This window comes from Phoenix dactylifera, chromosome 15, assembly GCF_051530095.1.
Source record: "Phoenix dactylifera cultivar Ajwa chromosome 15, Ajwa_hap1_PhDact_Kaust_v1.1, whole genome shotgun sequence".
NCBI classification, from domain to species: domain Eukaryota; kingdom Viridiplantae; phylum Streptophyta; class Magnoliopsida; order Arecales; family Arecaceae; genus Phoenix; species Phoenix dactylifera.
Window position 1 is genome coordinate 15438279 of NC_143204.1, and position 13801 is coordinate 15452079.

Genomic DNA, 13801 nt, shown 5'->3' on the forward strand with positions numbered 1-13801 from the left:
AATTATGAATTTAATCCCATTGGACTTCAATCATATACATTGATCAATAATATTTTCTTCAAACCATATGTTCTTGTCTACTAATAATAAAACCCTTGAGTTGTTCTATGTAAAACCTCTTCCTCTAGATTACTATTGAAGAAGGCCATTCTCACATCCATCTGATGCAGGTCTAAATGAAACTGAGCCACCAAGGCCATGACAATCCTAAAAGAGTCTTTCGATGAAATTGGAGAATAGGTCTCTTTAACGTCAATGCCTTCCTTTTATATGAACCCCTCTCCACAAGTCTGACTTAATACCTTTCAACCTTACTATCAAGGTTCCTTTTGGTCTTATAGATTAATTTGCAACATACTGGTCACACCACTTCAAGTAGGCCAATTAAATCCCAAACATGGTTGTTATCCATAGAACTTAGCTCTTCATTCATGCCATCCAACTATTGTAAAGAGTTCTCATCTTTCATGGCTTGTAAGAATGTCTCAGGGTCATTATCCTTTTCACCCATATTAGTCAAGTATACCATAATCTAGAGGTATAACAGATTTTCTTATTCTTGTAGTCTTCAGAGAGCTGTCCCTTGATCTGCTTGTGGCGGTGGTTAGACAATTGCTTCATCAACAATAGAAACCTTATGGGTGAAACTTAATGAAGCGGTGTTCTCTTCTGAATATTATCTTGAGAAATAAACTTCAGTATGCTTTATAGGTGTAGATATTGTTTCGTGTATTTTCTTAAAAATGATGTCTTGAGGTTCTCCACTCCCACTTAAAATGTCATCCTCTACAATCTAGATTTATTAATTTCTACTATTTGTGGTGTCTGAGATGGACAATAGAATCTATATCCATTTCATCTACTAGGTATGGGGAAAACGGTCCACATACATCTATGTGAATGATTTCCAAAGTTCCTTCACTCCTTCTGGCACCTTTCCTAGATGTGTATGTTTGCTTCGCCTTTATGCAGTTAACATAGGTCACAAAATCAATGAAGTTTAATGAACTTAAGACCCCATCCCTCACTAACCTTTTAACCATTTCTTCGGAGATATTTCTCAATCATTGATCTATAATATATAGGAGTTTTCATTAATTTTATCTCTTTTATTGCCAATAGAAGAGTTTGCAAAAAAAAAGATTGCTCAAACAAATGACTCAAGCAAAGCTTGTAAAGTTCATCACACAGCAAACCAGAACCAACAACTATAGAGTCCTTTATTAAATCAAATAGGGAGTTTCCAAAAAAGATATGAAAACTAACTTTGTCCAAAGCAGGAACAGAAACTAAATTTTTGGAATAAGAAAGAATATGGATGGTCCATTCTAAATCTAAGACAAATACAGCATCCACAACTATCCTAACATCCAAATGCCTTGAGTTGTGAATGTGCTTGATTTCCAATGACAATAGATCATTCATTTTCAGTCAGAGGCCTACTTGATACAAAGCCATGAAAATTGTTGGCAATGTGTACAGATGTACCAGAGTTAATCCACTCGGTAGAATTTGGAATATTTGCTAAATTGGATTCAAAATATACATAAGAGTAAAAGGTACCTTTCTTTTGTAGTTATTTTTCATATTTTACACAATTTTTCTTTAGATGTTCCTTCTTTCTACAGAAGAAGTATTTGATAACCTTATTCATCTATTGCCACAACTAATGCTTTCTTCTCTTTTACTATGGGTGCACCTTTTCCTTTAACTACACTTCCACTAAGATGATGTGAAGTAAAATTCATCTTTTCTATCTTCCTCGCACTCAATCTCTCCTCCTCTTACACACACTTAGTCAATAATATTCATTAGCTGTCCAATCCTCATTATGTATATTATAGGAGAGCTTAAAGAGATTGTACTCAGATGGGAGAGAAGTGAGAATAAAATGGACCAAAAATGCATCTGATATGAAAATCTTAATATCATTTAACTATGCTATAATATCCTTCATTTGCATAATGTGCTTGCATATACCAATCTTGTTTGTATATCTTATGGAGACTAATCTCGTCATTAGGATGCTGGCCTTAGTCTTGTTAGAGCTTACAGATTGTTGCTCCACAGCCTCTAAGGAACATGTGCTTTATCATATGAAAGGCTTGATCTCCTGATGTGCCTTGCCATGTTGGATTTCATTAGGAGTAAACTAAGATGTTTGGAATGTTCCCTTTCTTCAAAAAAGCTCTCTATTTTGGTGAACTTTCATTCGTAAGCGGTGAAGATTCATCTACTCAAAATATCTAGTTCAGATTAGCATATCCTAATGTGAGTATTATTCTTTTTTTTCTACTATAAAAAAATTGATCCATTAAGAAAAGAAAATTTTTCTACTCTACTATTGATGATTGTGAGAATTAATGCTATAAATAATATATGCTTACATTATCATCAAATAATGAAACTAAATAACAATTAAACTCTATCTAAAGTGAATTATTTTTTTTTCTATTTAACTTTAGCGAGCAACCAGATGCATCATTATATCTTTTCTTTGGAAAAGTTTCATAACATGCTAGTGGCTATACCTGATTAGTGATATGTCATTATGACTAGTAAATCTAGCAAGACATACACATTAGGTACAAGCAAGTACTATCTTTGGATATAAAAGTGTCACTTGATCCAATGCACACTTCTGCTATCTCACCCATTTAAGCATCGAACATGAAGATGCTTCTTTAGGAACGACTCGACATTTTAGTAGCTTATACACAATTATGATACTATTAAAACTTTATTGGATCAATTATATTTATCTAAAATTATACATTATAGAAATTTCTAGATTTTCATGCCTGAGGTTGACTTTGCTGATTACTCTAATTAATCAAATAAAAAACTTTCAATTCTTTATAAATAGTATTAATCAACTTTACATGCAAAACATGGCATGAGTGTATAAATAATCGATCATTAAGAACATGATACCCGGCTCACAATACTTTATTTGCACATAAACAAATAAACAACATATTATTATTCAATCCAAATATGAGAGTACTAGAAAATTTGCAATGGCAAATTTAAGGATTTTAGGCAATAAAATGATATTGTATGCACTATAACATAATTATCGGAGGACCATTATATAATAAAACCCCCTTAGGGGGCAAAATAATTATCTAGAGACTTTATATAATAAAGTTTTATTACAGGGACCAAATTACAATTTATTAAGACCTTTTATGTCATAAAAGAATTATTCAGCGGCCATCGACATGAAATCTCATCCGGACCGCCGGTTTTCAAGTGATTAAAGAAAGAAACGAAAGGGTTTTCCGTCGATCAGCGTTGGTGGGTTCCTCCCGGCCTATGCAACCGGCTAGCCGCCGGGGTCCTGATCAGCGAGGCACCGCCTACTATGTCACTGGAGGAGGAGGTGCGGCGGTTGGCTGCCGGGAGAAAAAGCTATGCTATCTCACCGGAGGGAAAGAAGGAAGGGCCGACTGGCATGACAGATCGGAAAATCACGCCGCCGGCTATCTCGCCGAAGAGTGGGGGTGAGTCGGATCACCTCAGGTGGCTGCCGGATGTGGCCCGTTCCCCCGCCATGATCATCTGAGGGGAAGGACGATGGCGAGAGATCCATCATCGTCCTTCCTCTCTTGGCCTTTCTCTTGCCCTTTGGCCGCTAACCCTGGCCATGAAATCCGGAAGAGCCCGGATCCTTAGATGGGCTCTTCAGATGGGCCACGAGGCCAGGGTGACTGGCCACAGATCTGTCTCCATAAGATCTTTATGGATAATATTTAATTTAACAAAAAAAATACTTCAATGTTCATGCCTTTCAACATCTAAGCTCTAATACTATAATATTAAACCGTATGAGACAATAAAATTTATATAAAAATAAAGCTATTGATGCCTTGATCTTTGGAACTAAGTAATCATTATATGTGCTCCTCACCGCCCTAGCACTTTGATTTCCTAAATCCAAATTGAGTATTTCCAATGGAAAGGACCACACAAGTACTCTCGAGTGAGTTGGGGATAAAGTTGGTAAGGTATCCTTTTATAATGTGCCTCATCCAGTAATATTAGAGTTAGTTATGAAGATTGAGATGGATGGGTTACGTAGAGTTTAATTTTATAGCAACCACCGAAAAATATATTTCATCACCGTATTGAAGGCTTATTTTGAATCAAAGCTCAGATCAAATTAAAACAACTAAAACAAATCTCGATATAAGCTAGTGTGGGCTGCATCGTGATGCGCTCAATAAGATAAAATTCAAAAAATTCTACATATATTTTGAAAAAGCTTAAGAATTAAAGCAAGGTGATGAAGCTTAAGGGGACAAAATTGGGCAAGTTTAGTTAATTTATGTTGAAAACAGTGGCGCATGGATTATCCTAATATTTTAGATATAAGATTAATCAACTTTATTTAGCTGAGTTTCTTGTTCCTGATAGGGAATATCATCAGCCTCTCATGGTCCGCTAATTGCTCTTCAAGCTGTCCTCCTTTACTCCAACAACTCGTGACTGTGCTGGAAGATAGATTTCACACTGATAATTAATCTGTCATCCAAATAGCCTTGAAACAAGTAATATATTAAAGTTTTATGTAGGCTATGAGCAAAAATCTGCCTTCTATTTCTTGCTAGGTTAATTCACAACCTTTGCGCCAGAGAACGTCCCATGCTTTTTGCTACTAATTTAGTTCATGTCATTGGTGTAATCCTCTCTTTGTCCCTCTTTCTCACTATTATAGTTTCTATTTACTTTTCATGTAAGCCCCAACCTCTCAATTGAATCGGCCCAGCCCAAGTCCACATAAAAAGAACTTCCACGCACTTGCTTTGCACGTGCCGAGCTGGAAGAGGACTGACTCTCGGTCAGAGTTAGAGTACTTGGAGGGGACCAAAGGCTAGAAAACCATAGCCTCCACCTCTATTTAAGGATCCTCACAGCCTTTTGGTCTCCACTGTCGAACCACTGGTGATAATTGCCGCCAACATCTCTCTCCGGTCATGAAACCTCACCGGTAACAAGATATGAAGCCCCAATCCTCTTTTATTTCTCTTTCCTTGTTTTTCCTCACCACCGGCCGGATTCCGGCAAGGAGTTGCCGGAATATAGCTTAAGACCCCCTCCCATGTTTCATGAAATTATCGATCCTCTTTCACTTTTTTTTTATCTGTAGCCAACGGCCGCTGTCCCCTTTCTTGGCCTCTCCTCTATGTTGGCCTCTAGCTAGCACTGGAGCCTTAGCTGCCCACGAGTGGGCTAGGACTCGAAATCCATCGAGCCAAAAAAGCCCCTTTCTTGGCCCTGTTCTCAAATCGATCCATGCTTCCTTTGCATCGATTGCCATTGTCGATTGCGGCCACCAACTGTCGAACCTCTGATTGCGCCACCATCCCCTTTTGTCGCTAGCCCTCTGACATTGACCACTACCACATTCATAGCCACTAGTCCACCCTCTTTTCTTCATCTATTTTGTCGAAGAAGAAAAAGAAGGAAAAAAAAAGGAGAGAGAAAGAAGACCCATGCCTCTCTTATTTTGCTTTCTCTACTTCCTCTTTCTCTCACTATCTTATTCATGGATCCTAATATAAAGTATCGTCTTTTTTTTTCTATAGATCCAAGTTGACCCCTGTAAGGATGCCCTAAACCACCTCAGTACCCGTATCATATATTGACCCATTACCCTAGCTCTTGCTAGGTATCTCTAAAATTGGGTCACCATTAACCCTTATTGAGTCACCTAAACCATAGCTAATCTTGACTAATTGAGTTCACCCAACCTGGACCAATTCAGCAGTTGGGTATTGCTACCTGGACGACCCTATCCTTTCTCGATCCTATTTCAAATATGAAGCCATATATCTTGGAGTACTCCAAATTGGATCATTTTGTCTAATTTTGACCCATTTTTAGTTCTCTTGGATTTTGAAATTGTTGAATCTAGATTAATTGTATTCCTAAATGGTTTTCAATAGATTTAATTAATTCGCATAGTGAATTTTGATGCTTTGAGGTGAAAGAAGTAGAGCTTATACTCCTTACTAATTTTCAAACTATTATATATTTTTCATGCATATTTTATCATTGATGATATCATATTTTTCTTAAAATATATGATTAACATATGTATTATGAAAATTATGTTTTTTTTATGAAAAGTGGTTTTATGGATGCTTTTACTGAACATAACTTGTTTATGAAATATAAATCTTATCATGCCGTTTGGTAGTTTTCCACCAACTTATGTGTATATTTTAAAAAAAAAAATATTAATATTTTAAAGATTTTCAGATAGTTATATATGATTTGTGGAATTGGGATAGATCGTCATTCGAAACTAGTTCCATATGAAACACAACTCAGCTAGTGGGTATAAAGTTAGCATATGAACTACGAATCATAATACTTTATTAATTATAAAATATAGCCCTATCATGGGTATAAATTGACCTTAACACATATATTTGTGAACGATACTTTGAACTATGATATGTTTATATGGAAAGAATGATTTATGATTTTATTTGCATATATACTTGAAACCATGTTTATGAAATATTGATGATTTTTTGCATGTGTGAATGGATCTATAGCTTGCTTTACCGAAATGTATTATGAAATATTCTATCTTGTAATAATTATGAATTTTTTTAAATGATATATTGATTCATATGAATACTTATACTTGATCTGCTAAGGTAGTATGAGATTTGCTTACTAAACTATGCAGCTAATATCTTTTTTTATTTTCTTTCTAGACAAATAAGTTCACTGGGAATAAACAATGGTCTAAACTTGGAGTTCTAGCACTTAGAGATTTTGCAGCAAAAATTTTAGTTTTTAAATTGATTATGAATTTATACTATGTGACTTTCTGAATATTGAGATTATAGATTTTGGCATTTAAATTTGGATTTAGTCGCTCTGAACCAATATTTATTTAATTATTTAATGCATAATAGATTTGTACTTTTTGTTATATTTTATTTAAGATAATTTTATTTATATTTATTGTTATTGGCTTCGTATTATCATGGGCACTACCTCATATTAGTATGGCTGTGTTATATCCTAGATTTGGGGTGCAACATATAGCCCTATTTTTAGAGAGAAAAAGATCCGGATTCAAAGCTCCAGCTTCTAACTTGAGGCCTATTTAATATAAACCTCAGCTCCATTGTGATTATTTGGACAGAATATTAGAGTTCTGTGGTGGATTTGGGGAAATTTAAGGCTAAGTTTATGACGTCGATCACCTCCGATGAACTTCCGGCGACATTGCTCCTGCTCCAAGAATCAATGTTACAATTTTCAGTGATGTATTTTATATTTATGTACCTTTTTCGTTATAATATAATCTAGATCCAAAATCGGTCATGTCTGTCAGGATCTGCCAATCTGGTCAAAATCACGTTTCAGTTAATACTGTAAAATATTTATATTGAGTTTCATAACTTTTAAAATTTATTTTATTAATTATAAATTTTATATTTTGCATTGAATTTCAAGATAATAATTAAATTATCAAAATATGAGGTTTTAATGAGGTGTTCAACTTTTCTGGACTGTAGAGGCCATATTTTTATTTTTATATTATTTATGATTGTCATGTGTAAGAGAGAAATTGGATTGAGTGGAAGGCCCTTTTTATTTGGTGGAGCTTGTCTGATAAGTAACCACTACTTAATTAGAACTTTCAAATCTATATCTAAAAGATATACTTATATTAATTTGTTATAGAATGTATTAAAAATTTTGGGTGTTATACTATGAAATACTTCTTGTGAATTAAATATATATATATTTCTGCTAAATGCTAAGAGCCCCGTATTGATCCATATCATGTTGAACCAATATGGAGTTGGCACATAACACAAGTTGGCATGAGATGCATAATAGCACAATGCGTGGTTTCCAATCTAGCTATATTTGAGATCGGGCCAATGAGTCCAGAACTTAGATCATTTCGGACCTACTTTGGTATTTTGGACCTACATCATAAGGTTAAATGCAGCGTTTTAGACCAACTCCACGAGAGAGTTAAATGCAATACTTTGGACCTCCTTTTCAAGAGTTATATATGGTACTTTGAGCTCTTGCACAGAAATAATGCTGCTTTAGTTGCATAAACTAATCAGTCAAAAATCTTTAGAATTGTATGTAAGATCTTGATTTAGAGAATAACTTGTAAATTGTGTTTTCAGAAAGACAAGTCCAATGTTAATTAAATTATTTTATTTTATATATCCATAAATTGTTCAAAGCTTTTTTTTATTGTACGTCTTTGATATATGTTGTTGTGATTTTCGTTTATTTACTAGTCTCTAAGCTTATTATTTATCTCTTTATTTTTTAGAACCCGATTCTTTAGATCTGGTGGGTTACACTTTCGGGATCAGCTTAGAATAAGGCCCAAGACCTAGTGTAAAACCAACTCTATTATTTTAGTTTTTCTGTAAAAAAACAACTCTGAATTATAAAACTTACTAAAGTTTGGAGAATTCAAGGAATTGTTTAATTAATTGGGTTGTAAATTAGTTTTGATGTTTAGCTTGTGGTATTATTATTAGTGGTTATTTTTTGGGGGTTGGCTTGTGCCAATTCAATTATTGGAAACCTAGATAGTTTTAAATCTTTACCACTGTATTTGAATCTAAATAGTTTTGATATGCTTATTTGCTGAAAGAAGATTATAAATGCTCTTTGTTTAGGAAATTGAACCCTGTATGCTTATGATGCCAAGTTCAGCACGCATGCGACTATGGTATACCTTACCAAACCAAGCTGAATGGTACTAGACGTACCATACTATTTCGGTTCGGTATTGATATATTGCGCAAGAGATGTATTGATATTTGGTGCATCGAATTGGCTCTTATAACGGACGTATCGACCAATAACAAAATGGCATCGATATAAAATCTGGTATCGAGATGGTGTATGTTGTGTGCGGCAATTGTCACATCATCTAGTACATACCGTCGTGCCAGAGTCATAACAGAGAGATTATACTATGATTGTCAAATGTGGGAATGAACTTAAAACAAAGTCTAGTAGGCTGCAGCCAAGCTCATGGATTAGGGTCTGCCAGTAGTACAAGTTGGTACTGAGCTAGTTTCCAGGGCAAGTTCAAATCTATAAATACGAATATATGTATCTTTATTTCTCGAAAAAAAAAAGTATGACCCTTACATGGGGGAAGCAACCATAATTCCACATCCATATACAGATGCCGCTTCATATATTATGTTGAGGCATTATATGGACTTCGAGTCAAATTTCACGCAACAGCTTCATCAAGATGTAGAGTTTGGCCTGCATGAACCATATGGAGCTGAGTCCATTGGATTTTCCTAGCTAGGTGTTACCTCTTGGGCTATACAATCACGATCATCTGAAGAGATTTTGGCTTGATCACGGTTCAGTGTGACAATGACCATCAACATGACCATGTAACCCAATAATGTGATTTGATTTGACTGTGAGGGCCAAATTTGAAGATTGCTTTGGCTTGAGTCGATGATTTTTACATTTTAACGAGAGATACAAGAGCCGACTCAACCCTTACGTGACTTACACATCGTCTAAGTCCCAGCCCCAGAAGACCGAGGTGCCCAAGCCTAAAGGCTATAAATACAACATTGAGGCTTCTAAGTCTAAAGATTCTTAGTTATAAATAAATTGAAACCTCCAAAAAAAACCTCTTAGCTGTAAATATATGAGGCTTAAATAATTTCTAAATGCATTTATTATTATTATCATCAGTGAGTTCGTCTTGGGCCCAGCCGCTCCTCGTGGGAAGATATGCTTGGGTTTTTCTATAAAATTTGATCTATTTCCTCCACTTTTGGTGTTTAGTGCTGGGGTTTTATGGATTGATTGCGGTACGCGGGGCTGGACCTCTGATTTTCATGAGTTCTTCAATTTTTTTCCTTGCTTAGAGCTAAAAATATATTCATTTTTCTTCCTGTGCACATTTGTTCTCTCATCCCATCGTTCTAATGAAATGGGTCATAACCTTATCTTTATTTCTTTTTTCTTTTCTTTGGAGAAGACGGAGACTGATGGGAGAGATCCACGGACCACATTAGTCACCAAAATGGATTCAGAAAAAAATGATGAGGGGAATACAGAGTTGCGTTAGTTGCAGCGGAGAAGAGAGAAGATAAAACGAGAATATATAAGATTTCAGTAGAGATTCCAAAAGAAAACACTCCTTGGACAGAAGGACAGAGATGAGGAGACTGATCAGAAGAAGAATGTCTGAATGCAATCAGAATGCAGTAAGGAAACGGATCCCATGAGTGATCTTCATAGCCTCCATCAGATAAAAGAACCAAGGCAGCAACATAAGAAGCAGCTCGGAGTGGAGCAGCATGAGAAAAAGCAGCCGGCTGGGCAGAGTTGGCAAGGTTTTTGATTTTCCCCCATGGTTTGCAGAAACCAGGAAGTTAATTTTCCGCAGATGAAAGAGCAGCCAGGGGAAGCTTCCAAGAATATCTGGATGAAGGAAGCTTCAGCTTAGCCACCAGGTTGACAAAACCTATCTATTTTCACCATTGTTAAATTATTTTTGCTTAAAATAATACTTAACAGGAATTGTAATATATTTTGTTGCAGCCCAACCAAATGAAATGCTATAACTAGCCAACATTTGCATTCTTATATGATCCAACCAGGAGAATTTTCAGGGAAATTGTCTTGCAACCAGATTTGCTGCAACTGGAATTGCAGACAGGGCAGTAACCAAACAGCTAGATAGTTTTGCTCAATCATGAACACCTTTTTTTTTTATTTTTCTTTTTCATTTCTCCCTCCCTTCAAGATTCCTGTCACAACCACCTAGAATAAATATAGGCTGTTGCTTCCTTGGTTTGTATTTGTCTTGATTGTACATGTTCAATTTATTGCGAAGTGGATAGGGAGGAAGCATTTGAAGGCTTAGTGGAAAAGCATGTCACTGGACTTTAAGGTATCATAGCCACTTTGTGCATTAGAGTTGCTTTTCTAAGATTAAGGTAAATTAAAAGTATACCAAACAATGCCACTAACAGACAAAGACCAGTAGGATTGTGAGTGGCAACTGGTAAATACACATATTCAGCATCATCATTTGGAGCAGTGCAAGCAACAACCATTTGGCTGAAGATAATTGTTGGTTTAAAACTGATCCAAGCAGCAACTTGTAAAAGATGGGAGACAACTTCATTTCTTCTTCTTCTTGTTGTTGTTGTTGTTAAATTGGAAAAAATACCTTTATTCTATGCTCATGAGATTAATTTTTCTACTATCTCTGCACAGAATCTTGAAATCGTGGGTATTAAGTATCAATATATCATGAGTTGAAGTGCAAGTGACCCCTTATGGCTTACTGGTAGACAGGGTTGCTGCTTGTGTTCTGTTTCTTCCTTCGCCCTCCCTGCTTCCCATTTTTAAAGTTCCAGTATTTGAAATCACAATTGACATATTAAGCTGTACACATCTCTAGCCATGTTATCATTCCTGAATGTTATGTAGAAAAAGAACTGTTGTTCCTACCTAGCTAAAATATTCCGGGCCATGCTATGGATCTAAAGGCCTGCTATTTGTGTCATACTTTAGTTTTTACCCTGTTGAAACCATATTCATTTATGATCATATGAGCCTTTAGTTAAAGACAAACTGGAAGAGAATCTGAATTGAAGAATTATTTGTGCAAGTTGGACTTCATAATGGATGGATAAATTGCCTAAAGGCCACTAGGATGCGCATTGAGATGGAAAACATGGTGGGAAAAGTGCAAGTTGAACCCTCAATTTTCCAACAACAACCTTTGGAAATACTTTACACCTTCCAACTTACATTTACGACATATATTCGTCAAACTGGAAATCAAATCTTTATGTTGGACTGAGGCCTAAACCAGTCAGTTGTTTCTATGATTGATGAATAAATCTAGGTTGAACAGTTCAGGCCAGATACAAGAGCGAATGGCTAGTAATAGATAGATGAAACATACTAGAGTCGGAGACTCAAGTCGAGTTTTTGTTGTTTTGATGGCTGCTTGGCCGGTTGAGAATTCAATTGATAGCTTCCAGGCCAGTTCATCCCTGCTGCTTCTTCGAGTGCATAGGGTGTCCATGCCATTTTGACATTGGAAGGGGTGTCATCAAATCTCGCCACCAGAGCTATGCCTCCTTCCCTGTGTGGCTTGTGAACAATTGAGTGAGGATGAACTCGTATAGATTGCAGGAAAGGAGCATCAAAGGGCAGACCCATCATCAATCTCTGTGATTGGTGAGTCCTCCTAGCTGCACCCCTCTCCCTCTTGTGGGCATTCTGATGCCCACCCAAAGCCTGTGAACTGAAGAACTTCCTCATGCAGAAGTTGCATGAGAACATCTTGTGCGTCGCAGACTTTGATTGGGTACCAGAAGAGCTTCCAGTTGTTGATGAGATTCTCCCACCAAGGGTCAGGTCCAACCATGTCTCCGAGCCACCGTCGCCAACTTCACCATCATTGTAATCGCCGGTGTGTGTTTCCGACTTCTGGTCGTTGGCTCCTTTCTCTCCCAATTCTTCCCGTTCCATTTGGAACTGTATCAATCTCTGTCAATGATGGAGGAGGAGAAACGTATGGGAAGCTAGTTTTCACAAGAGGAAGTGCTAGGAACTGATAAAGGCTTTGTGGCATGGTGGAGGTTTGCCTTAAAAAGAGAAGTAGAACAAGGTGAGAAGTGGGAATAATTGCAAGGGAGAGACCTATCAGGAGAAAAAAGAAGTGCCGGTGGATAAATTAGCTGTGTATCCATCTATCTATTCCCCAAGTGGCCCACATTGTGGAGCTTGTTATTCCAGAGGCATTGCCTGTGTCATGTTTACTGTTTCCCATATCAATTTTTTTCAGATTCCCTGCACCTTTGTCCTCATCAGCTCACCCCCACTTTACATGGTTCTCTTCTTCGAAGCCGTAACACAAGGTTGACAATCCAAGAATAAATCCATCAGTGGTCATATCTTCTTCTCCCTTTTCATATGCCCGAAAAAGGTATTCTAACTGCTGCAGTTTCCTAATTTAAATTCTTTATATTATAAGTAATAGGTCTTCTCATGAGAAGCAGGTAACCAGTTATACCTTTCAAATCGCTTAGATTATGCTGTCTAACTGAGGCAGCCGGCAAATTAGATTAATATTATCTCTTAAAGTTTATCTGGACATCAATAATGAAATCCCTGTAAGGCAGACTAGATTTAAAAACTAAATGCATGAATTACTTTCGAATGAAGCTATAGGTATCACTTTTCAACTTGTAGTTATCCACAAAGTAGTCAAAACATTAAATTATCTTTTACTTGTATGTATGCCTACTACATCAAGTCCATTTTATAACAGGCTTTCATGCAAGGTTTGATGTGAGTGGAGACACCATGACATGATTATCTTGGTTATTCTTTCTATGTGAATGTCCTCACAAAAGTAACAATAATGGTGTTAAAGGTCCACAAGGGTTGAGTGCCCCATTAATCTTCATTTTTTAATGTACTATTTGAGTGGAGCGTCTTGTTGGTGTGTTGATGGGAGCTGCTGCAGCTCCATTTGGGAAGTGGAGGATGTTTCAGAACTGCTTTTAGAACCACTTGTACTTTGCAAGTATAGTTTCAATGGATTAGGGCTTTGGAGAAGGCAAAGGAAGCTCAGATCACCTAAAAGGTCCGGCTTTCTTTGTTGCTTGCTGCTGAATGTTGATGCAAGCTTTTGATGCTGATATTTCCAAGTGGTAGAATTCCTGTGGCATTGGATTGGTGAGTCAGTAGTCTGATCTTGAGAGGAAGAAGCATGGCTTTT

At 36.5% G+C, this 13801-nt stretch overlaps 1 protein-coding gene across 1 annotated transcript; it reads right to left on the minus strand.

The window, feature by feature from the left end:
* Positions 1–11787: 11787 nt before the first annotated feature.
* LOC120109104 (zinc finger protein 7-like) lies at positions 11788–12939 on the minus strand. The gene has a single exon (XM_039122844.2). It carries the CDS (start codon positions 12544–12546, stop codon positions 11974–11976), a length of 573 nt encoding a protein of 190 aa, XP_038978772.1. The 5' UTR covers positions 12547–12939; the 3' UTR covers positions 11788–11973.
* Between the last annotated feature and the right edge of the window lie 862 nt (positions 12940–13801).